This window comes from Aulostomus chinensis, chromosome 13 (assembly GCF_037954235.1).
Source record: "Aulostomus chinensis isolate RoL2024-O1b breed Wild chromosome 13, RoL_Achi_v1.0, whole genome shotgun sequence".
Classification (NCBI taxonomy): Eukaryota; Metazoa; Chordata; class Actinopteri; order Syngnathiformes; family Aulostomidae; genus Aulostomus; species Aulostomus chinensis.
In genome coordinates, this window is record NC_141332.1 from 13,244,345 (window position 1) to 13,270,000 (window position 25,656).

Genomic DNA, 25,656 nt, shown 5'->3' on the forward strand with positions numbered 1-25,656 from the left:
TCTATCTGTATAACATGTCTGTCCCAGGTCACTCTAACTTTACCGGTAATTTGTTTGTGTTACAAGATTCAATGAGGCAGTTCAGACCTTGTCATTTTATCACAGAATTGCTTGAACTGCAGAGTTTTTTTTTCTTTCTTTCTTTTTTCAGAAATAAATCCTTCCTCCATCTACATGTATCATTATCTCTGATAGGGTCCGTTCACGATCCAGCTGCTTGTTTGTCTGTCATATTCTCCAGAACAGCTGCACACTGCAGACCACAGGAGTCTAACGCCAGTTGCTGCATGGTAAAAAAAAATATATGTAGAAACCTATAACTATATAGTTATGTCATGTAAACGTTTTAATGATCGCTTTTGTTTATGTGTGTGCGTTGACCGACTTCTGCATGATTATTAACTGAAAAAGCAACATCTGCATTTTTAATATAATGGATTTTTTTCCATGTAAGTGAATGAAATTGTTGTTTTGTTTTGCGTTCATAAAATGTCATCTAATGATATTTTTACTCCGTAACTGGCAGTTTACGTCTGACCTCCAGTGGGTGACAGACTGCAGTTCTCCCCACGGCCAGCGGGCGTCGCTGCATGTTGTAAACGGGTCAGACATGGGGCTGACTCGCTCAGTTCTCCATTTTGTATGTTTTCTTGAAGGTTAGCGCCTACTTTCCTAATGGCTAGCAGAGAATCACTATCGCTGAGTCAATTTTAACGCGGTTTGCATGTTTGTTTGTCGCTGGATCCAATTGAAAGAGTGAAAACTTCCAAAACAACCTCAGCTCGGATTGTTATTTTCGGTTTATCGAGTCATGTAGCGAGGATACGACGCCAGAGGAGTTAACAAACACCGAGTCAGTGTTGCGTGTTGTGGACTGCCACTTTCAACCAAAACAATGTTGACAGACGACCTGTGGGCACACATCACCGACCAGTCATTTCAAGGGTAAATATGGGCTTTCAGTCAGACGTTAGCTGGTAGACGCGTTTGCTAAAGGCAGCGACAGTAACGTAGCACATTGAACGCTACGTATGCATTTAGAGTGATATGAGCTGTGTTAGCATCACTGTCATCGACATTCGAGCCAAACGTATGCACGTAGTCACTGTATTAGCCACGTTGCTATATAGCATGCCAGCAGTTAGCCACGAGCTAACGTTAGCTTATCTGAGCAAAAAAAGACAAACATAAAAGTCCCCTTGTTTGTGTTGTGTGGCTCAAACCGTGTTTAATGTGCATTCACCAGCAATGCTAAATCAACTGTTTGCACGGCCATCTGCGTTACTCACAGCTAATGCAGCTAGTGTTAGCTACCAAGGGCGCGTAGGGGGTTATCATTAGCAACTTAATCTAGTCTCTGAAGACGTATGTGCATGTTTGCTACTTGGAGCCGAGTCAAATTACATCATAATGTTGCAGCGCTGTCTTATGAGCATGTCTGTTAGCCTTCTTTTAGTGTGTTTTGGTTGTGGTTACTGTTCACGCTAATAAGACAAGTCTGTTTGTTTATCTCCATCATTAAAAAAGATGAATAAAGGTGGAGTGAAGAAGATCAAATATAGAAGAGATGACCATTTAAGTAAATTGGTCTACACCGAAAGCCCTGAGGAGGGAGGTCCATTGAAAGTGGCTCCCCACAGTGCCATGTCCATCACCTCTGCCACGTCTGTTGTTCTTCCATCCAGTCCGTTGATGCAGCCAGTACAGGTACCGAACGGCCTCAACAACCCCCTTCCAGTGGAGCTCACCTCTTCCTCCGTCACTGCTACCGTAGGCTCCTTGCAGGACGACTCACAGCCCAGGGGCCTGACCAAAGATTCAAGGCCCCAGCAGCAGTTGTTCCAATCACAGATGTCCACCACATTCGGTCGTCAAATCCTGGGGGATAATTTGCCACAATTGGAGGCTAGTATAGCAGACGTTACACCGTCCTCCATGGATTCACTAATTGGCGGGTCAGATCCCAATTTTTTCCCAATGAAAACAGAGGAATTTTCTCTGGATAAAGGAGATCAGGATCCCATTGACCTCGATCATGCCTTTGAGCACATTGGCAAAGAAATTGATGTGAACCAGAAATTGTTCAGTGACAACACACTGGATCTGCTTCATGATTTTGAGCTCACTGGGTCTCCCTCAGATTTTTATGTTGGGGATGATGCCTTCCTGTCTACTCTGGCAGATGATTCTCTGCTTGGGGATGTAAATCCCGAGCGAGATGTCAAACCTGTCATCGTTGAGAACAGTAATGGCACTGGTGCTTTATCTGTTACTCTCAATGGTAACAATGTGGCCACTCCAGCTCAGTCCAGCTCGAGCATTTCCGCAACTGCCACCTTGACACCTACAACCACTCTGTCTGTATTGGTGAAGAAAGAAAAAGATGCAGGTTTTATTCAGCTTTGCATCCCAGGTGCGATCAAACAGGAGAAAACGTCTGCAGGCCAGAATTATTGCCAAATAAGCAGCACATCCTCCACAGACCTGCCCAGTGCTAGCCCCATCTCCATCTGTGGGGTTAGCACTTCAGGAGGACAGAGCTTCCACTTTGGACTCATTCCCAGTAGCTGCAATGAAGCACAGCAACAAAAGGATCAGAAGCCGGCATCCAACCAGTATCTCCCAGTTACGACAATTGGTGGGACCTGGAACAGAAGCCAGAGTATTGGGGACAACTCTGGAATTCATAGGGCCAGCGAGACTTTCTCAAGCTCTTCTGCATTCTCCACCAGCTTGCCCAGGTAAGTCATGCTGGCAGTGCATACTTGATGTTTTTGGATGACAGACATCAGTTCTCATTTTACAGTAATGTTCCTCAAAGTCAAAGCAAACTTGTTGATCTTGATGACTTCAATCAAAAGCAAACTCAGTGTTGAAAGACACAGCTGGCAGTAGCTGCACACACCACCTGCATGCAGGAGGGACCCAGGTGTCATTCATAGCCGACAAAAATTTAGAACTTTTAAACAGAATGCACATATTATTTGATCTCTGCTGCTCATTTCAGATAATGTTTTTAATAATTTCCTCATTAATTTGGCTTCTTTTTTTTTTTTTTTCAACCACTGCCAAACACCCGAAATTAATTAGAATGTTCATTTTTATGACTCGGCCTTCCCAAACCACAGATGTTACTGTAATCCACACATAAGTCGCCTGAAACACGCAATTCTCATCATTATGTTGTTATTAACCTATTTTCACCCTGTCGCCCTGTGCACATTAAACATGAAAATGACTAACTATGCTGGTTAATTATTTGAGGAAATTTGAGGTTTAGTAAAAATAAACACTGAACAGAAATCATTCCATATTAAGCCATAATTGCATATTTATTACTAATTATGTCTCTTTTATTCCAATTACTTTGGACTCTGGGCAACTTCACGAATGTCTTTAGAACTGATGAATGTAAGAGCACATTTCTTCTCATTTTATACTCAGTATCATCTTCGCGCTCCACACAGTTGCACTATTGCAACCTGGTCACAAACGTCATCATTCAGTTTTGTATCCACAGACTTTACGTCGCTATATTTCTGTAGTGAGAGGAATTTTAAGAGTTTAGTCATTCGTGTTTTCCCCATTGTTCTTGATTTAGCTGCATTTTGATTATGTTCCACGCTGAGGGCAAATACTTGGTCAATAAAGCTGATGCTGATTTAGGAAGAAAATATTATCACTTGTATATGACTGATAAAAAGAAGGTGAGCGCAGCCTGCTGCCTACCTTTGGATGCATCCTTCACCTGAGAAAGGTATAAGAGTGCTTGGCTTACTGCTGTCTCTCTGGGTGGATTCATTAATGATTAAAACGGCTAGCTGCTGATTGTCTGTTTACTCCACTTCACGGTTCATCTGTTCATAACTTATGCACTAGGAAGTAGTTCCAGAGATTTAGTTGAAGTGTCTTTGACATCGAGTGCATTCAGCAAAGAATCAGAAAGTAGAGGACGAGTCCTTTCGAATTTTTGATCAGCCCTTAACTGTCCTGGACTTTAATTCATTTTTACACATTGTTGACAAAATTGTGCTGTGCTGAAATGCATTTTAGTTAGAGATTTATTGTGCTGTTTGACAAAAGTTGGCTCTGTGTACGTTATCTGTTTCACTGGTCCCCTGAATAACAGCTCTCAGAAAGGTGGTTATCAGCTGAATGTTGCAGTTTGCCATGGAGCTTGATTTAAAATTCATCCACAACTGAGAAAAAAAACACCAGGGTGAACACCTCCAGTATATTAGCTAGTAAGCCACTCATCTCTGCGGGGGCTGTAGCCATAGGCAGAGGTCTACCCCAGCAACCTACTGATAGAAAAGACGAGGGAATTCCCCCTTTATCCCAGTCAGACATGTAACACTTACTCTTTCCTGGAATCCGAATGTCATGTGTTTTTGACAGCTCAAGTATTTGATGAAGACATGTCTCTCCAAACCAGATGGTGCCATTAAAAATATTACCATCTCCTTTAGTTTTCGCTGCTGCTCTGTAGCCACTCTGTAGCCAATCTGTAGGGCTGATGAGAGAGGCAGGGGCACATTGTTTGGATTTTCCAGCTGCATTATGCCAGTGATGGTCGTGCATCCTCACTTGAGCAGATCTTAGAGATGATTCGTTCAACAATAGGGATGAACAAGGCCTGCACGGTGTGGTCAGGCCAGTGTTTAAAAATCGTTGAACAGGGGAAATGTCGACTTGTTCTCTGACTTGCTCATGTGATATTGTTGAATTTTATTTTTTTTCTAGGATTTCTTTCCAGTTAGCTCTCACTCAAATGAATGTAGACAGTCTATTCAGAGTGTTTGTGGAAAAATGTGTGCCCACAAAGTGTCTTTTATGTAGGTCTTGTGTTGCTGCCCTGTAGAGCTTTATGGGTTCAGCTGTGAATGTGGCTTTAGGGTCCAGTCTTGAAGTAGCTCAATAGAAATTCTTCATCGCTGTGGCGTGACCCATCTCAGAGGCATTTTTGTTTTGTCTGTTTCATTCACGCCTTGTTTCGGTTTGTTCAGGTTGGGTATTAGCACGTGTCCTAGGCAATCAGATGACAAGTTGATGGTGTGAAGATCCAAGATCAGACGTGGTGTGGGCCGCATGTGGCAACATTCCCGCAGCAATACCACCTAATATACGAATCACACACACACACACACACACACAGATGTTATTATTAGAACACAAAGCCTTATCATTTCCAAATAAGATATACTTGGAAGGCAAACATCAAACATCATGGCCAATTTGCCTGAAATACACCAAGAGATTGACCCCATCTGTGTTTTTTTTTTTTTCCTTCTTCTTTTCTTTTTTTCCCCTCTCATCTCTGTTTAATTTGTGACAGACTAAGCACTGGGAAAGCATGGCTGCATCCTGCTGTTCAGATGCAAAATTGAAGGTCTATTAAAATGAGCATATTTACAGCACAGTCATCATGTTGACTCTGTCTCCTGTTACAAGCCAGTCTGGCTCACTGAGCATCAATCTCTCTCTCTTTCTCTCTTTGCATTTAATTAGATAAGTAATCCAGCATCAGGTCGTCACTTTAAGCTCAAATTAAGATATAAACACTATGGCAACATCTTGGCTTCATTCTCTCGTGATTTGAGCTGTAGACCTTTGTGCTGCCGTAGAAAATCTTGTGTCTGGTAAATATGCGGTAAAAACTGCACAGTTGACATCTGGTATGCAGAAGAATTTCATGCCACCAATGGCACAGATAGGGTTGTGTTGTCTTTTTTTTTAAGCAAGTCATGCAGGCCTGTTTTCATTGTCATGAATGCGTGATGGCCTTTTTAATGCCCGGCGTCAGGGACGAGATGGGGAGAGACAGGAGATACACACTTCACCATCATTTCCAATTCACTGATTTTGTGTGTGCATTTAATCAAGAATGATGTTGCGTGAGCCCAGATAATTTTTTGTTTGGGTGTGTGCCTGTTTGGTTATTGCCTGTAGTGAGTGGGAGTTTCATCTCAACCTGATTCGTATTGTACAGCTTGAAATAAGCTGAGCTTCTCGGCTGCGGCTGCTCTGCGGCTTTGAGGCGGTTGGCATCAGGTCTTTATCTTTTAAAGTTTTGGTGCTGTTGCTGATGCTTCCTGCTTAGGTCTGGTGCTTAGTATGTGACCTTGAGTAACCCCCAGATAGTTTCTTAGCACTGTATAGGTCGTCTCACATTAGCCCAACTAGCTGCGACTAGTAATACAGCCGCTTGTCTCATAAATTTTTCATGACGTTTTTGTTAATTTTACGCATCACAGTTTTATAGTCTGACTCACTTTTTACGACCTGGCTCAAACAAAGTGAAGGTTGCTTCACCTTGGTAAACGTTCCACTGTGTTTCGTTTTTGAGTAATACACACACTCATGGTGTGAAAACTGGTTTTGATGGCCTGATTGAGTCAAAGAAAAGGGAATACCTGCTGTGGAGAACCACAGAAACAAGTATAAGTATAGTATGGTAGCTCAGCTCATTTACTAAGCTCTTCTTATATAACCTTTGTTTTTAGCGTGGCATTTCCTCCTCTGCTTGTGATTGGTCCAGAGTAGAGCCGAGTATGTGGGTCAGATGTATCCTGCTGCTGACTTAAGCACTGTCCTTTGAGTTCTTCAACATAGGCTATATTATCAGTCATATGATGTATAGAAATGTAATTTCTAGCGGACGCTGTAGCTTCCTGGAATTTCTTGGGAGCCTTTTGACTTGATTGTGTGTAATGGAGGAGCACTGATCACTGGAGTGATAAAACCAGCTCATTGCAGCTGTCAGACACACCATTGTTGTATAACTTCAGCACAGGCTTTCCATTTTCACTCATATCATAGATTAGAAGATCGGATGAGAAGATAACAGGCAGATTGATTTAACTAAAGATGGTCATTACTTGCACTCAGACACGAGCTGATTGATGAGTGTGTACACGGTCCTGAGCTAAGCTTCTTCAGAGCTGCTATGCAGACAGACCAGGTCTGAGTGGAGCTATGCCCAGGCAAGTTTATGAGCACATCTGATGGTCTCTTAACTAGTTGTTAAAACTCCAGAGAATTTCACATGTGGCAATACTGAGTCAACATTGGAGACTTGCTCTGACTCACAGCTGAATAAAGTTCTGGAGGGAAACCACTTATCTATCACAACGTTGTTATTCAAATGTTATAGTCATTTTGCATCACGAGTACTCCTACCATTTGATTGACAATACTACTTAACTTATCAGCAGATGTCTCAGTATTACGGTTGTTTACATGGCAGCATTGGACCCAAAACCTCAGTAAACATAAAACAAACATTCAGTAGCCTTAACCAGCTGAATAATGAGAATTAATAGACTATCTTAGGCAAACTGTAATGTAATACTTAACCAACTACAAAGAAAATTCCATAATAACTAACAGAACTTACAGTTAACCCCCCGCTTCCTTGAAAATGTTCTTTGAACCTCTGCAAAATCTTAGCAGAGTACAGTGTTGAAATATTAAATATTATCTGGGGAACAGAAAGGTATTTCCTCTGGAAGTAACAACAACTCTTGAACATGTTTTTCTCCAGAAGGTCTTTGTGGAGCACGCATTACTTGCTCTTCTCTCGTTCCTCAACCATCACGCCTGCTAATTTAAGGCTAGCCGAGGGTCAGCAGGGCGTCTCATCTGGGCTCCATGTGATTGATCTCATGCTGAGTATGAATGTTCGGCACATGGAATTAAATTTTGACATACCTACTCACAGTGTCTCAGGCACCTTTGCGTCGTGCTTATTACACACGCTCATGATATAACTGCAAATATTTATTGGTGATTCAGCAGAACTGTTGGTGGAGAAGCTGAGAATTTCAAACTTCATCAAAGCTTTTAAGTTGCTGCGACCGAAGTTTCAGTTCTGAACTCTCTCGAAGCTGCTAGTGATGTTGCTGTTCTTTGGGTCCAGATCTGATAGATAGCTGTTCTTTTGCCCGTTCACATAGAGCTCAATGTATTTTTAAAGCTTATATTTAGCTTTGGAACAGTTGTACGTCTGTGTGTCTGGTCAGAGTGACTATTCAGTGCACAGTGTAGCTTTGACACACCTTTCAGCTCCCACTCTCTTTCCTCATCCTCTGTTCGTGCTTCCTGCTGTTAAAGAGGTCAAAGGCTCTCACTGTCAGCAAAAGTTTTCAGCTGCTGTAAATCACCTTTCATCGTATTGGTTCGGGAGTGCATGACATGCGTGTCTATAAACTGTGTGCATTATGAATGTGTGTGTTGGAAAGTATGTGTGTGTGTGTCTGTCATGAGTGCCGTGGCAGGCAGGCGGACCACAGAGCACTGCCGTGAAGCTCTCTCACTCTCCTGACCTACTTTTCTCCCGCCTCCCCACAGCTGGCGCCGAGTGAGCACACCAGATCAAATGCCAGCCATTCCACTCACTTTTGTGTTATTACCGCATTCCCCTGTAACCACAGTTGTGCTTTTTCATATTCAGTTTTTGTTGTGTTTTTAGACGCTCAATATCCCTGGGAAAAAAAGTCTGCATATGCGGTTAGGAGGATAGAGCTGTGTGTGTTTTTTGTCCCCCTCATAATATTACTTTTGTGTACAGTTGTTGAGTCAGCAAAATCAAACTTTAGGAGTGGGTTCCTCCCACATCCAGCGGTAACCAGCTGAAGATATTACAGCAGTGTATACAGTAGCAGCAAGCCTCTAATTTATTTTGAAGACCAGGAAGTTGCCTCCCACGTACACACACTCACGAACTGCTCCGATTATGGAAACTCATATGGAAACACAAGTCCTTTAGGGTTGTTTTTCTTGTGCTCATCCATGGGTTACATTTTATCTTCCTCTGTGGTGTTTGAAGCCAAGCGGTAGTTGCTGCTTGGGGCTACAAAATATAGCCGTTACATAAACAGATACATCAATACAACATATGAGGAAACATTGGCTCTTACACAGTGACACAGTATCACATGTCATAGCTCACTAATGACCTATATTGTGAACACAAATAGTCATAAATCCTCATTCACTCCATCTTTGCAGTTGCAGTGTTATGGCTGTTACATAATATATCAATATTGCAACTTGTTGTAGGGAAACAGCCTACAGTTGATGTTGTTCCTGCGTTTTCTCATCGAGATTTATTACTTCCTGAAAGACCGGCCACATGTGAAACTTTGCTTTTCAAACATACATGATGCCATTACACGTGAACCTGGCTACAGCGCCTGTTTTATGTAAACCTGAGCCTAAGAAAAAACGAGCGGGAGATGCAAACCAACATCTTGGAGCAGCCATCAGCTCATCTTGCACCTTCATGTTTGTCACGCATTCCTCTGGGCCATCATCATATTCTGCATCATAGGAATTCCACTGATGCTTAGTTGCTAACATTTAAACCCATTAAACTCACATGGAACACGTTTCAACATGCCAAGTGAAAAAGTATTGTAGTCATTCAAAATAATCTGATACAGTTGTATAGTTGTAAGGTGCCAGTCCTCTAAAACCAGGTTTTCACAGATGTTTCAAGAGGGTCAAAAAGGCTGAATTTCCTGTAGATGTAATCAATGTTTGAGGTCAGGAAAGAGAAGCCAGAGCTGAAGCGCAACATTTTAGCTCGCAAGCAGTTGATGTATATGGCACATTTTAAAATGGTCATGCTCACTGTTGTGTTGGTAAATTGACATCCATACAGAGCCTCACTCCCTAGGCACCTCAGGCCATGCAGATGCAAATTAAACCCTAGATTGAATAGAAGAAATGTGCATCCACATTCTTTTCATCAGATTTATACTGAAACCTCATTGATGTTGAAATTGTATACACAGTCTGCTTTCACTCCCACAACACTGCAAACTGAACCTCTCATTTGTGGTTAGTTACATGGGAGTGATTTGTGTAGATGAATATACAGAAAGCACCAACCATTAAGGTGAGTGTTTTTCCTTGCGGCTACTGCCAAGTTCTTGCTCATAGGGGGATGTTGGGTTGTTGTAAATTCTTGAGAGTTTGGCCGAGACATATTCTATATGAAAAGTGCATGTGAAAACATAATTTGGCACTCGAAGTGACCTTTTATATCGTTTTTTTTCAAACACCCTGTTGTATCAGTTTGTTACACAATTGTTTCAAATTTTTAAAAAGAGACTAAATGGTGAGGTCGGACACACAAACACTAAGCATCAGTGAATTATTAAAAAAATATTTATATGTTTAGCTTTTTAATGATCAATACAGAACCAGTAACCTGTAGGATTCCACCGCAGTTGATTAGCAGCTCTGGACATGAGCACAAATTGAGTTTAGAAGCCCTCACAGTGAGCGATGACAGCAACATGACTGTGTGTTGCTGTGCTGAATAATCAGGATGTAAATACAATGCAATACCATAACACAATTAGTACAAATGAAACTATATAGCACACCCTCTGCTCTAAAGGTTACCATAGTTCTGCTGTATTTATTTGCTGCCTGGCTTGTGTTGAGTGAAAACCGTTGCACTATTTATGAAGCTATGTTTTGATTGAAGGGATCAGATATTCTTGAAAAGTCCAGCTCAGTCTTGAGCCAAACAAACTGGTCCCTCCACTCCATAATAGATGCCGTGCTGTCGTTCTGCATGTGAGAAAGATTCTGTGCGTGCAGACCGGTTCCCTTTTCTATTTTGGTGGCTTTTACCTCAGGGAAGCAGCACTTCCTTCTTCTCCTTCTCCTCCTCCTCCTCCTCCTCTTCTCTCCTGTGCACACTCAGAGTTTCGGTAAAGATCAGACTTGATTAGTCTTCTTGTGCAATGTTGATCCATATCAAGAAAACTTCACTCGCAGTGTTTTTTAATACTCAGGAACTCTGGAGAGCTTTCATAGTGAGAACTGGTTTGGTTTTAATTCAGTATAAATAGTTTGCTTTACAAGGTATTCCACTGGGAGTGAATGTTAGTTTGTGTGATTGGCAGCTCCTTCTCTGCAGCACAAGTTGAGGTTTTTGCCTTTTACCTGTATTTTGTCACATGTATTGGTACCACACAGCTCCCATTCTGAGAACTCCAGTTGTCTCTTCATATTAAGTTTTATGCAAGTTGTTGACCTCACCACGTGTAGCCATCTGCTGGACAAAATGATTGCTCGTATCTCTGTCCAAGATTATGTATTTGCAGCTAGTGGGCCTAAAGTAGGTCAAGCAGGATAATGTAGGCCAGTATGTGGAGTAAATGTAGCGGCACAGGCACATCCATCATACTTAAAAGGAAAAGAAAAGATGGTGGTCACGATAAGCACTGCTTTCCTGAAGAGACAAACACACAAAGGTGTGGAGATAGTTTACAGAGCAAGAGCCTATGAAGCTACATGAGATGCTCACGGCTAAAAAGGGCTTATGAATTGTTAAGCGGGGCACTGGGCCACTGGCATTATGGTGAGTGCATGATGTGGCTTGTCTCATTTAAGCCCAGGCTGATTGATCACACTCCTACAAACGTAAGCAGTTAACTTTCTCAGTGCGTCTCTTGTTGAAGTCGAGGCCCTCCTGAGGGTGTTTCTGCCTTTATGCTGCGGCTGAACCCTGACCGATGGTAAACTCTGAGGGAATGCAAGAACTTCCTGTCGCCTGCAAATACTTCAACAGATGGTTCAGAAAGAGGAAATTCGGTCTGCCACACTGCTGCGCATCTTTGATTGTTTTGTTTACAATACAAAAAAGCAGATTTTTAATCTGTTTTATGGCTTGCTGGAAAGTTGATCCATGATTAAACATCAAATTTTAGAAGAAAACAGAAATCATTGATGTTATTGAAGGCTTACCGGGTTGTTGAAATATATAGTGGCTACTGTAATTGGATTTAAAGCACGGGTCTTAAGCCTTTCAGCAAAGCTATCCCGGTGAAAGCACCTCAGTGGGCCGATGACGGACGCATTAGTCGCCCCTCCACGCCATCTGACGTCATCATCACAGAGGCCCACCACACCCTGCGTGTCACACACCCTCCTTTGTGGGGTGGGGGTGGGGTGGGGTTTATTCTTTGTGTGAGACAGATGGCAAACTGACCTCAGCACAGCTCTGTTATCTGAAGTGTATTTACTGCTTGAGCAGTTGTTTGTGTTTACTTTTAACCACACAAGAGGCCTTCATGAACGCCGAGTGAGCTTGAGGAAGAACGGAGAGATGCAGTTCTACAGATCATTCGCTATTTAGCTGTTTTGCTCAAAACAAAGAGAATTTATGACCTTTAAAGTTGGATTGGTTAAAAGATGATATGCAGACATCACAAGTAGACTTTTGTCACATCTGGACGGTGCTCCTTAAACAAACGTGTAAGCTGCATCGATCGACTTTTGTCAACTTGGGTGCAGCAGAAGGAGCTGTAAATAGAACAATGATATATAATCACCTCATAAAGTTGTTTTTTTTATTATAGCAGGCAGGCATTTTAAAACAACAACATTTACTTTGAGTTGCTACCTGGTGAAAGTCATTCCAGTTTGTTTGCGTTGTTTAACATTTTGTTTTAGACAGAGATATTGTGCCAGTGGTTTAAGGTGGGTGTTAAAGCCACAGTCTAGTCTTTTTTCGGCGTTGTTTGGTCTCAGCCAGTTTACTAACTTCATGTGATTGCAGTTAGTTGCTGAGTAGGTAGTATTTAGTTGGTTTACCAGTTTTTCCCTTGACTGTGACACATTTATATGCCATTTTAAACATGTTTGTTTACTCACGGCCTCCGATAGTAGTTACAAAGTTTCTTCACATTAGGGTTTTGCATAAGCTATAATTTGTGAGTGGCCCTGACCATGCAAGTGAACTCATATATATGAAATATATATATGATCTTTAGATAAGTCACAGTTTGCAGGATTAAGTGGATATGTAACTTTCCGTAAGTGATAAAGTTGTATGATTTGAGTAATAATAATGAATATAACTTCCAGGCCTGAAAAACATTGTGTTTCTGCAGCTGAGATGGTTGTTTTCCAACTTGAATATGTAGTGTGGTGTATTTAGGGTAAATACATTGGTTATACCCATCAAACAACAAACAAAACAAAACTAGAATATAAATCTTTTATTCACTGACACTGACAAACACTGAGTAAAATAAATTTCTGCAGAATGTGGTGTTTTCAGCTATACAAACCAATGCAAAGTAAGTTTGAAGTGAAGCTCTGTCAGCACACAGTGGAATAGGATACAGTATTCATGGTAGATAACTGAACAGATTATTGACCACAGGGTGGTGCTCAGAAAGCTCTCAGCCCTGTCATGGCTAGACCACTTCCTCTGGCTTCTCCTGGGCCTTATGTGTGTTATTTTTCTTCATACATTTTAAAAAAAAAAAAAAAAAATCCTGCTACTGAATGCTTCTGGACTCTGTGCTTTAATGTTAAAGTCAGGTTTCCTCATCCTGCTACGCCCAGTGCCTGCCTTGGCTTGGCCTGCTTTCCCCCTTCATGTTATGTAACTAAGTGAATCTGGCTGCATGTTAATGTGCCCTGTACAGTACAGAGCAACTTTTGTCAAATGAAACAGTTTTTCATTGTAGCGGGACACGTGTGGACACATGAACGGACAGACACAGTTGTTGCACAGCTCTCTCTATAGGCATGTTTGTTGCTGTGTGACCACTGGGTTAGAAAGGGGGTGTGGACCTCTGGTGCATGGATGCAGCAAAGCCAGGCGACCTCAAGTGGCTACTTTAAGAAAGTGCATCGTAATTGATCTCCAGATGATTTAGGCTTTAAATTGGCAGAAAGGGACTCTGAGATTAAGCTGAGTGGGACAAACATCAAAGGACACATCGATTCTGATAGAGGATTTTTATGTGTTGGTTGTTATTAGCCCGTGGAGTTTAATTTTAAAAAGTTAAATGTGATAGAAGTCATAGAAATATGAACTGAAGCTGAACTACAAAACTTAGCAGTGGGATATTGTAGACATATGTGATGATATAAATAACAGAATGTGTGGTTGCATTGAAAATGATCATTTTAAAGCAGCAATACTGTGTAATTTCTAAGGTTAAAAGTCTGGATGTCCCTCACATTTCTCTGCTCTGATCTCACCTTCTCCCTCCAGCTCTACCTCCAGACAGGAGGGGGGCATCGCGTCATCTGCAGCCCAGGGAAAGAGCGGGACCCATAAAATCTGCCTGGTGTGCTCTGACGAGGCTTCAGGGTGCCACTATGGCGTTCTCACCTGCGGCAGTTGCAAGGTCTTCTTTAAGAGAGCTGTGGAAGGTACAAATCCATGAGACACGATTGCATTCTCAACTGTAATTGACACAACAGTCACATTTGTAACCATCCGCATAAATCACACTTTACTCTGTACCTTTGTTTCCAGTACAGAAACAACATAAGATGCCTCTTTTTATTATTCAGAGGTTTTACTTTGTTGAGGAGTCTGCCAATACTCCCAAACATATCATACGTTCAGGTGCAGCATTTATAAAATTAACTGGGTTGTTCATAAAGTGCCTATGTGTGAATTGCTGCTAAAAAAACACCCTGTAACAACATAATGTGGAAGATGACTCTGACTGGAGGCTGTGGACATTAGATTGTCTCAGAGCCGTTACACCCCCAATAATTTGTGTCACCTGTGTTTGCTGAACCCATTTTTCAGACATAATTGTACAGTGAAGGATTGTGGTACAGATAATTAGTTTTTTCCCCCTGGAGTGTTTGTCAGAGCAGTGAAGGTAAATATCAGATTAATCTTCCTCTTCTGTGTGTCTCAGGGCAGCATAATTACCTGTGTGCCGGGAGGAACGACTGCATAATAGACAAGATCAGGAGGAAGAATTGCCCAGCCTGCCGCTTCCGCAAGTGTCTGATGGCAGGCATGAACCTGGAAGGTACATTTCGACCACACAGATTATACACACAGGCCGCTGCAGGGGTAAATGGCTCTCGTCTCTGATAGTTCTGACATTTAAGTCATTGTTCCTGTCTCCCGTCATCTGCAGCACGTAAAACCAAGAAGCTGAATCGCTTAAAAGGCGTCCAGCAGAGCAACCCACCCGAGGTGATCCCGTCGCCGCCAGTTGAGGCCCGCTCCCTCGTGCCCAAGTGCATGCCTCAACTCATCCCCACCATGCTGTCCCTTCTGAAAGCCATCGAGCCAGACACCATATACGCTGGCTATGACAGCACCCTGCCGGATACCTCCACCCGCCTCATGACCACCCTCAACAGGCTGGGAGGCCGACAGGTCATCTCTGCTGTCAAGTGGGCCAAGGCTCTGCCAGGCAAGTCAATGTTACCTTGGGCTAACAGATTTTGGACCAGTTTGCTCAAAACAAGAAGGAAAACCATGAATTTCAACCCATTCACATTTTTCAGATGTATTTTTTCTCATTTGAATTCCACCTGTATATTTGAAAACTTCAATATTTTAGTTCTTCAACCTGTTTTCCTGTGCCAAGTTTTATATTCTGTACTCGCCATGCTTAAGTTCAAACAATGATAACTTCACACACAGTCACGCAACAGCCCGCGTGCAGCAGAGCTGGTCGTTTTCCCGTCGTGCCAGTCTGGCAGACGAGTTGAAACTGGTTTGATTTTATGCAGCAGCCAGTAGATAAACTGCCCAGCCCTTTGTCTGTGACCTCACTTGCTGTCATATTTAATGTTTACATGAACAAAACAAACAGGACTGACATTTTTTGTGTTTGACTCACCTGATTCTAAATAGACTGTAAGTGAATATTCTAGTTTTTATTGTGCCACGCATCTCGGCCGTTTCAGTGATTCCATTATTTCCATGTTCAGGTTTTAGGAACCTCCACCTGGACGACCAGATGACCCTGCTGCAGTGCTCCTGGCTCTTCCTCATGTCCTTCGGTCTGGGCTGGAGGTCTTACCAACAGTGCAATGGCAACATGCTCTGTTTTGCACCAGACCTCGTCATCAATGAGTGAGTACTGATGAGTATTTCATTCATCGAGTGTATCTTCTTCGATTTGATATCTAAAGTAGGGGTTGACTAATCCAGTCATAATGATCATCTATCAATTAGTATCAAGAGATGAAGGAATCTCGATTTGTATGATTGTCTGTCTTCTGCTTTTCGCCACAACCATTTATCTGATCATCTTCAAGCTTGCCAGCTGCATTGCTGGAGATCCAAGTATCTTTATGACAAGTTTTTAAGTTGTTTGAACAAACATATTTATATCTTATATTTCCTCTTTTACTTCAAGGATCATGTATGAGTCAGAAAACTGCGTAGTACGGGGGTTTCCCTGCTCGTCTCACCTTAGGTGAGACAAATTTGTCAAAAATTCAGTTTCCATTACGACTTAAATGTTCCAGTTTTATTTTTTTCCCTCATTGAGCCATCTTGGTATGAATTTTAAATCCCTCTGGACAGCTCCACACGCGAAATCCTTTTCCACTTCGGTAGATGACACTGAAGAACAGCTCTCAGTATCGCTGTGGAACGTTCAACTTCACAACAAAATTCCAGTCTTGATAACGTCATCCTTCACTCCAGTGGTCTTTTTAAGTCCTGCAACATTCTCAGTCAGATAGAAAAACTCTAAACTCCTTGAAAGGATGAAGAACATCTACTTGTGAACAGCAGGTGCAGATACAAGTGAACTGAGGCTGGTCTGCACAAGATACACTCATATTTATACTATACCCTTTTCTCCTTGGGTGGCTAATCAGGAGAGGCTCTGTACCCCAAATCTTAACTGGTCCCACAGTCATTTCTTAAAATGTAGTTAATAATAATTAAAAAAAGAAACTAAATCCAGGTTTGTGTTGGTCACAGGCCTCCTCCTCCCCTCGCACGCTGGGCTGGGCTGACTTCTGTCATCATTCTTGAGTCTAGCTATTTAGTGGCCCACAAAATTAAAGGCTCACAGTCTCATACGTCTACATCCTCTATCTGTGCATCACATGGATTATAGGTTTATTCTCATGTACGAGTTTGAATTTACACACACTTTACTTGGTTCCTCTCAGGCTTCACCCCATGACGTCTTAAGACATACGATTAGAGTTTTACCACCGCAGTCTTAAGAACATGCATCCGACCGATCGAATGAATGTTTCACGTCTTTGTTGAGAGTGAAATGGTTCGGCTGAGTGCTTCTAGAGAGAGGCCTGTTCCCTGAGTGTATGTATTAGTATGTATTTTGTGTGTCTGTGCGGAGTGAGTTTATATCTCCCAGAAATCAAGGCGTGTGTGTCAGCTGCCATCAGTGTTCGATCCGTCAAATGTACATGACGACTGTGCAGTGAACAGTTTACGCTGTCACCATGCTGGTGGCTGTTACAGGCCAGTGGCTCTCTTTCCTTTTTTCACAATTGTCACTGGACTAAAATCATTTTTTTCTCAGCCGGGGCAAATTTCTCATCAGTGTCACCTACATAGGATGTTACGATAGCTTTTCTGTTGGTTTACCCTCACTCCCCCCGTCAGTGTTGCTCCATCACTGGAACTCTTCTACAACAACAAACCCATAGACAGAGTCTCATTATATGAAATTATGTAGTTTTAATCTGCAGAGATGAGACCACATGCATCAAACTAGACCTGAGTTTATGCTTCTATAACTCTTGTGTCCGATTCAAGGGAGCGCATGAAGTTACCCTACATGGCCGACCAGTGCGAGCAGATGCTGAAGATTTCCAGCGAGTTCGTCCGCCTGCAGGTGTCCCACGACGAGTACCTGTGCATGAAGGTCCTGCTGCTGCTCAGCACAGGTCAGACTCTTGCTGGACCCTGCCAGTTGAATGTGGTGTTGCAGTAAAATCTTGACATCATGGCTGAAATCCTGGACATTAATGTGAATGAAGTCACTCCACAGGCCTCACTGCACTGAACATCAAAGAACTTCACATGCAGGAGATCAAAGACTAACTGGTTTCCACCAGGAAAAAAGGGGAAAAATATATTTGGGACAATAATCCCAGATTCCCTTTCTTCTAGCCCATCCCATATGTGCCTCAAGACATTATGGGGAGTGAGTCATGATGCGTTTTTCAGTTTTTCCTCTTTTCACGTTTCTTTTTCATGTCGGTTGCGCAGCGCGGATGCCTTCTATCATATAAGTTGTAGAAAATGTCCCTCCCTCTCCTCTCCAGATAAAAGCAGGACATAAAATATCAGTAACATACGGGCGCAACAGCCTTTCGTGGGTAGTGCTCGGTCCTTAACTCTGTCCCAGACCTTGACATTTCATTTCTCCCCTCTCCTGCAGTTCCAAAGGACGGCCTGAAGAGTCAGGCTGTGTTTGACGAGATTCGGATGTCGTACATCAAGGAGCTGGGGAAGGCCATCGTGAAGCGTGAGGAGAACTCCAGCCAGAACTGGCAACGTTTCTACCAGCTCACCAAGCTGCTAGATTCCATGCATGAGGTAGAGACCCAGGCCTCAGTGTGGAATGTATCCTCTGACTTCAGAACAGCACAGTAGCAGCAATCGCAGTGTCAGCCGGGGAAGTACACGATCCAATGGTTAAAACCCCAGCTGCCACCACTTGAAACAGTTGTACCGAGCAGACGGCAATAATCTGACACTGACCGCATGTCTGCGGTTCCGCTCTAACACTGCATCTTGTGATAATGGACGTTGAAATGAAGAATCAGAAAGAATCAGATGTGTTCACATACATCAGCATATGCTCACCTTGATGTTTCCACGCAACCACAGTGGTGCCGCCACACCTTCCTCTTCCGTCTGCCACGACTCAATGCTGCTCGCTTGTAGAGACGAGGAACTGCAGCCACAACTACGTTTACAACGATTTGCTGCAGTTTTGTAGCTAAAAAAACTGAAGCTAAACTGCTGCGCGCCCCAAAGATTTTTAGCTTGTGCATAAATCTGCGTTGCTTTGGAGGAAAGAGAGGAAAATGCAGCGTTTCTAAATGTTTAAGTGGTGCTAGCTCTTACTTTTAATGTTGGAGGCTGAATTCCTGGAGCAGGTGGACAACCCCTGATCTCTAACCTCTGTCCTGAACAAATCATTCACTAAGAAGTAAATGTGATGCCGTGTGAGGTGGAAGTCTGCTGTCACATGTCAGCCAGCCACCATGTACATCATTATTTGTATCTTAATTAGAACTTCCATTCTACATTGAAGCTGAACCACTTTTGTTGTAACTTCCCTTTGTGGTGATGCTCAGCTAACGTGTTCTCCTGGTTTTTGGTCTGCAGATGGTTGGTGGACTTCTCAGCTTCTGCTTCTACACCTTTGTGAATAAATCCCTGAGTGTGGAGTTCCCAGAGATGCTGGCAGAGATCATCAGCAACCAGTTACCAAAATTCAAGGCCGGAAGCGTCAAAGCTCTCCTTTTCCACCAGAGATGAATTTACCCCCTGTAATAGACGCAATGCCTTAACATCCACCACACCCCTCACGAAGAGCGACGATGAAAGGTCTGAAGGATTGTAAGACGGAACGCTGTTTCTTCGAAGGAGTATGCAACTTTTTGACTGGAGACGTTTGTGTAGAGCGCGAGCACAGAAGTTTAGTTGAGCAGCCTAAGATGTTAGCGTATAACAAAAGTAGGAATTGTTTGTAGGATAAAAGATAATCATGGAGAGAAATAGACTTAACATCCATGTCGTCTCAGGTTTCTTACCTTCAAATACAGAACAATATCTAAGATAGATAAAAACAAATATCTATGTACAGGTTCTGATAGTATTTTCTACATTTTCAAAATCTAACCGTTTATACGATTTTCCAGGTCGGCGTTACCTGGGAAGGTAACTAAGCTTAATTAATAACATGCTCTTAAATAGGCTTTTAGACTGTATGTTCCTCTTTTAGTTTTTATAAGAGGTTATAACAAAATAATTATCCACTCAATAGGGGGAAAGATTTTTCCCATTTGTTTTTCCAGTCATTTGAAAAAAAAAAAAAAAAAAAGCAGATTTCATTGCTTTGATACTTTGGACACAAGGAACAATTCGAGTGGATTGTTCACCATTTAAAGGATGATTTCTCCCACAAGCTGACCTCTTCCAGGTTTACACACATTTATTACAAAAGGGAAAAAAAAGAAATGAACGTGCCTTTTTTGCGTCAAATATCATTAGCCATCTCTTCCTAGATGTCCGAGGCATGCTTCTCGTTAACCCTCATCATATGTTGATTGTACTTTTATATTACATGCAGTTTTCCTTTTTCTTTTTTAATTTTTTTTTTTTTTTTTAATAGCTGTGTTTATCTCTCTAAGTGGCAGTTTGGTCATCACTTGTGTGTAGAAATGATCCTTTTGCCGTTGAATATTCAAAGCCTGCTTCCATCTCCTGCACACTTAATACCCGAAGTGCGATTCAGGCACTTTGTACCCTGCTAAAGGCTTTAAAAGACTGTGAAGAAAAGACTGTTGTCCTTGAGCGGTCGCCGCGATATGACCTTAGATGGAAGTTAGAACCTTTTTTATATGATCTGTTGAATTTTAGCCCCTCCTCCTGCCTCTCTAGTCCAATAACAGAATGTGATGGATACCTGCGTCTACCAATCAGAGAAGAACATATTTTGTTGTGTTTGCATCATCATGTCATTTTTATTCATAAAAAAGGTGAGCATTAGTTTCTGTGGTTCGGTTTTATAACTGTAAAAAGAAAAAGAAGAAGAAGAAGTGAACAGCGGCCATTTTCCCCAAACATGCCATCGTGATGAGTGTATCCACACACACCCACGCACACACACACACAGTTTGAAGCACTTGCACGGATTGTTTGTTATTGAAACCCCACATGTTGTCGCTTTGCTTTCTTAATTTTGGGGAAACCAGTGGCAAATCACTGGTGCTGATGGACACCCCCCCCCCCCCCGGTAAAATGTTAAATTGTATTTTTACACGTGGGTATGAACCAATAAGATGTGACTGTTTGTTAACGAGCATTAGTAGGCAGATTTTTCTACATAGGGGGTAGGGCAAGTTGAATATTTTCTGCTGGTTCCAACTACATATATAACATTCTCATCCACTTTTCTGTATTTTCCCCCAGAATGTTGAACTGCTCCTTTAACAGTTTGTCTTTACAGTACTTTGGGTCACGTGTCTGCAAATTGCGAACCCCTCTGCTCTCACAGCGTCCCGTAGACACTGAAACTTCCTGTCTGTAGTACATTTGCACACAGATGTTTGTTTGCGAAGCTCCCAGTCACAGTCGGTGTGTGGCACCACCTACTGGGGGAGGCAGGCAACCATTTCAGTGCCAAACTGCTGTTTCTGTTTGTTCTCAGTAAGTGTTCAAGTGTTCGTCTCTCACAGAGAAACACGTCCAAGCATTGAATTTTAAGCAGGAAAAAGTTGTGAATGATCCGAGCTTCAGTCCAACGGATTGAAGTCATTATTAATGACTGATGACTGAGCTTTATGTAAAACACCAGGCACTTGTTAGATGTGTGTTGTCATCTGAAAAATGTAGCTTTGTCCCCCCCTCTTTTGTGTGTGTGTGTACACGTGCGTGTGTGTACGCACGAAGTTGTAGTTTGTCATCAGTGTATTTCATAACGCTCATCTTATTTGTGTTTTATGCACAAGATAATCCAGGTTTTGAAATGAATGTGAATCTGCAAGAAATTTTTTTTATTATTATTGTTATTTTCATTTTATTTTTTAAAAAAAGGTGAGGCTCAAATGAAAGGGATGGTCCAGACGTTGACTGGTGTCGATGTTGATTGCCAGAGTTCTGGCACGGAACAATCTGTGCTGGTCCTCGCATAACATCCTGCAGGGTCTCTGGGGGGGAGGGGTCGCACTCCTCAACAACGTGGGTTGTTCTGAGCCTGAACTCCACCAAACGGCATCATCATCATCGGTAAGTAGCAAATAGGACGTCAAAAACATCTGAACTGTCCCTTTACATTAATCAGATAAATATGTCACCTGAGCGACAGCGTACTAAACTAGTTCTGCCCCCCAGTAGCACTTAAATGTTGATCCTTAACCCACTCAGGCTCAGGCTGTTGAAACGTCTGATTCCTTCTGGTCGTCCACGCTTTTTGTTTTCTGAGTCCAAGCGCCAAAAACACCCCAGTTTTTCATCTGCTTCTGTCTCTGTCTCAAGAAGAGGGAGAGAGAGAGTTCCCTAGACGAGAGTTTCAGGAATGTGCTGCCCTCATCTGTAATTCTCACGCGCCAGCATCAGATTTTGAAAAAAAGGATGCTTGTATTGTTTTTATTTTTCAGTGGAATTTTCTCCTTGTCCTCTTGAGTTTTTAAGAGTTGATCATGGGTTACTTTCACATTCAGTGTATCCAGGCCTCTGCTGCTGCTCTTCATTTTTCCGACAGGTTGAATCGCACACTTGCCTCTTCTTGCTCAAAAATGTATCATTGCTTTCTTGTACAGTTTTGAGAAGAACAACTAAATATGCAATAGAAACAACATCACATAACATGTATTGAGATGTGGTTACCCCACCCCCCACCCCCACCACCACCACCGCTGCCACACACCCCCTCCCACCACACCCTCCTTAATATAAGCTATTTTCATACAGGAGATTCACATTTAACTTTATCGCTGCAGGCCAGGTTTTCAGGAATAGATTTAGTCAGCAGTCCACACAGACCGCACAAAAACTAAAAAAGAGAAGCCTATTTCATGTTTGACTACAAGCTGACCAAAGCAAGTACGGACAGATTCAACATATAACCTGAGTAGATTCTACAAGACAAATGTACATTTGTTTCTTTCTCTTTTTTTTTTCTCTCGATGTTTTTAAAAAAAAAAGAAGAAAAATACTTTTTTTTTTTACTCTAACGCAATGGCTTTGGTCAAATTGTGTAATACTGTGAATAGGATAGGAGTCAGTCTTTCTCACACAAACTGTTTGTGAAAGTAATCAACCAGCTTGAATCTAAAAAGATTTGCACTACCCAAATATTGTTTGAAAATCTATTTTGTATAAAACATATGCAGACATTAACTTTTTGGGAATTATCAAGGGCAGATCGTGTCTCACTGGTATATGCTTTCTCTAAAAGCTTTGTTTTGCTTAAAAAAAATTCTGAATATGTATATATAATCCATTGTAAAGAAAAACGTGGTGTATTTGTCTCCAAATAATAGTTTTTCTATACGCTATTATTTCTCCTGTAGTGTGACTCCTGTTGATCTTTTCCTGCGTTGATTAAAGGTCAAACTGTACGTCTCTTTGTGGTACTTTTGCGAACTGGAAGGTAAATACTGGACACGTGGATGCGGTGAGGTCATTGTAAGCCACTTCTCACGATCACGGCGAGCACTTGTTTATGAAATAAGTACGCTTTTCCGTTCTGGTAACTGCTTTATCGAGTTAAAGGCAAGAGGGCACAATCAAATATTGACTACTTTCTACTACTTTAGAATGAATATCTGGTAGTTATGTAGAGTCCTGAGGTCACATGATATGTAAAAGTTGATGTACTGTGAGTAAGTGGGTATAAAAGTACATCAGGATGAGGGAGGCGGAGACTGGTTTGAAGATATTGCTAATAAATAAAGGAGGCAGAAGTTTGCAGCAAGGAGGTTGGTCCTGTTACCATGGTAATGACCTGGAGGCCGACGGTCACATGACATTGAAGCTCCAGGAAAACAATACATTTCAGTTTATAGAAACTGCATTTAGCTTTAAAACATTGCCATAATATAAATATATATACATTTTTATTTAAATGTGTCTTTACCCTCCCATCTAATCCCAAGGTAACATGATATGGAATCTATTAAAAGAATGGGTTTAGCAGTTAATGAAATATGCACGTAAACCTAAAATATTCATATATAAATTAAAATAGGGCTGACCTGTATTTCTTGTTGAAATTGTTGAAATACAATTTTCCACCTTATGGATAATAGATAACTGAGGAGGCCAAAATATAAGGAGACCCTTTTACATCATCCAGCCAAGCTCAATGAACAACGACCTTTAAAATCAACTTGAATTACCGTCTCTCTTAGTCAATAAAAATGAAAGAATACCACCTTTGTAGACGTAGAATTCATAAAATGGCTCTTGCTCATTCCGCAACATTTGAGAGCAGATGATAAAAGATATGTTGCTGGGTTAGAAATCATCTCCATACCATAACACAGGCTTGAAATCATAGCGTCATATTATTAGATATGATGTAACACTGCCCTCTAGTGTATGAAATTCATAATAACATTCTCTTGATTTAAGAATATTGGGTTTACTGTTAAAACACTCAGATGACCTCGGACGAAGTCTAAGAGTAGAATGATCTAATTTCTGTAGGACTTCTGAAATTCTGATTCTTTTTTTAAACGGGATGTAATGAGGAAATGTTTTAATTTGAAATGGGAACCTCACTATTAAGCTCATAAGTATTAAATCTTCTGCTCGTGACGCCCAGGCAAACCAACAGCTGACCAACATCTCCAGCTTGTTTGAGTTCAACAGTATGATCTGCGACCAGCTTGTGTTCCTCCACATGTGTTTACCAGAGCAAGATCCAGCCACTGTTACCATAGAAACTGTCCAGCAGAGCCGATAACAGGGTTGATTTTTGAAGGGTTTTTAGACATGAAGGAAAACACAGAGCGCACATGCGCGCGCACACAGCAAGAAGAAGAAAACAAAACACGGTTTCGGCCGACAGTATCAAAAGAATGTTTTATTAACAATTTCACAAACATAGTAAAAAGGATTTTGCAGATTTTGTGCAATTGTTAGAATACACCAGAGGTTTGCAGTAGTAAATAATGAAATTAATATACGAGTCGGAAAATCACGACATATTTTATTTTTTGTACATTTAATCATATCACACTTCTACATTTCGGTGCCATGCGCTGACGGAAACATGATATTTTAAAGGGATATTTTTTTATCTTAAATCTCGGTGATGGCCGGGAGCATGCAGGCTTGCACGCGCGCCTCCCTCCAAGCTGACCTGCAGTCAGCGATCCACTGGGAGATGAGGGATTGTTTGATGCACCGATTCATTCCCTCCTCTTCTATCTCACTTTCTGCTTGGCCCTCTCCTCTGGCCTCCAACCTGGAGCAGTTGTGTTTTGGGGAGATGCTGGCGTGTATCTCAGGGCAGCTGCTCTTGCGTTGCCGTGGGAGACCTGGATTCAAAGTGTAGGGGATGCTGTGGGCCCTGGAGCGAGCCTGTCCCTCATCTTGCTTCCTAAACCTTCCCTCAACGAATGCCCTCCTCATGCCTCCTGACTGACAGGTCGAGAGGTCGTTCTGGTGTCCGTAAAGATACTCCAGAGGGTCGGAGTTGCTAAACATCAGCCTGCCGTAGACTTGGCTCTCCTCTCCCTGCTGCACAGCTATGACTTTATTTCTTGCTGTAGTCCCACTGAGACGTGACAGCCGCAGCCTTTGGTGCTCAGCATCCAGCTGGCGTGTGTGGATGTTGTTGGGAGAAACATCCCCGGAGGGGAAGGTGGGGTGGGCAAGGTGGCAGATGGAGAGGAGGTAGTCTTCAGAGGAGACGGGCTGGTTGTGGCCAGGGATGTGGAGCGAGTTCGCCTCATTCAAATCCTTCACCGTCTCCTCGGCACCCTCTCTGATGGTGGGCAGCAGGAGTCCTCTCTTTGACAGTAGTCTGGACCGTGGTCGCATAGCTGAGGGAGACACAGGAGGGAGAGGAGGGGGGAATGTTTATTGCCAAAACCACGTCTAGGAATAAACAGCAGAGTATTTTTGAGATATATTTCCTTAAAAAAAAAAAAACAGATTCAACCGCTTAAATATTCGTAGCA

At 42.2% G+C, this 25,656-nt stretch overlaps 2 protein-coding genes across 2 annotated transcripts in view; one reads left to right on the forward strand and one right to left on the reverse strand.

Annotated features, from left to right (window-relative positions):
- The first annotated feature begins 607 nt into the window (after positions 1-607).
- Positions 608-23,079, forward strand: nr3c1 (nuclear receptor subfamily 3, group C, member 1 (glucocorticoid receptor)). The gene is made up of 9 exons (XM_086221414.1): positions 608-945; positions 1,528-2,741; positions 14,033-14,193; positions 14,697-14,813; positions 14,925-15,206; positions 15,730-15,874; positions 17,543-17,673; positions 18,171-18,328; positions 19,127-23,079. The coding sequence occupies exons 2-9, from the start codon at positions 1,528-1,530 to the stop codon at positions 19,277-19,279; spliced, it is 2,361 nt and encodes a 786-aa protein (XP_086077540.1). The 5' UTR covers positions 608-945; the 3' UTR covers positions 19,280-23,079.
- Positions 23,080-24,534: 1,455 nt separating this feature from the next.
- LOC147250943 (uncharacterized) overlaps positions 24,535-25,656 on the reverse strand; it is a 2,219-nt gene continuing 1,097 nt past the window's right edge. Inside the window, exon 2 of the mRNA XM_086222601.1 lies at positions 24,535-25,518. Coding sequence (XP_086078727.1) covers positions 24,773-25,516 — 744 coding nt within the window. The 5' untranslated portion in view covers positions 25,517-25,518 and the 3' untranslated portion in view covers positions 24,535-24,772. The remainder of the gene's footprint in view (positions 25,519-25,656) is intronic.

What these genes read in the sequence shown, in the direction of transcription:
- nr3c1 (XM_086221414.1), top strand. Translation starts at nt 1,528, where the DNA reads ATGAATAAAGGTGGAGTGAAGAAGATCAAATATAGAAGAGATGACCAT. An exon ending in CTTTAAGAGAGCTGTGGAAG is followed by an intron (nt 14,194 to 14,696) that starts GTACAAATCCAT and finishes TGTGTGTCTCAG; the next exon opens with GGCAGCATAATTACCTGTGT. An exon ending in CCAGACCTCGTCATCAATGA is followed by an intron (nt 15,875 to 17,542) that starts GTGAGTACTGAT and finishes GTCCGATTCAAG; the next exon opens with GGAGCGCATGAAGTTACCCT.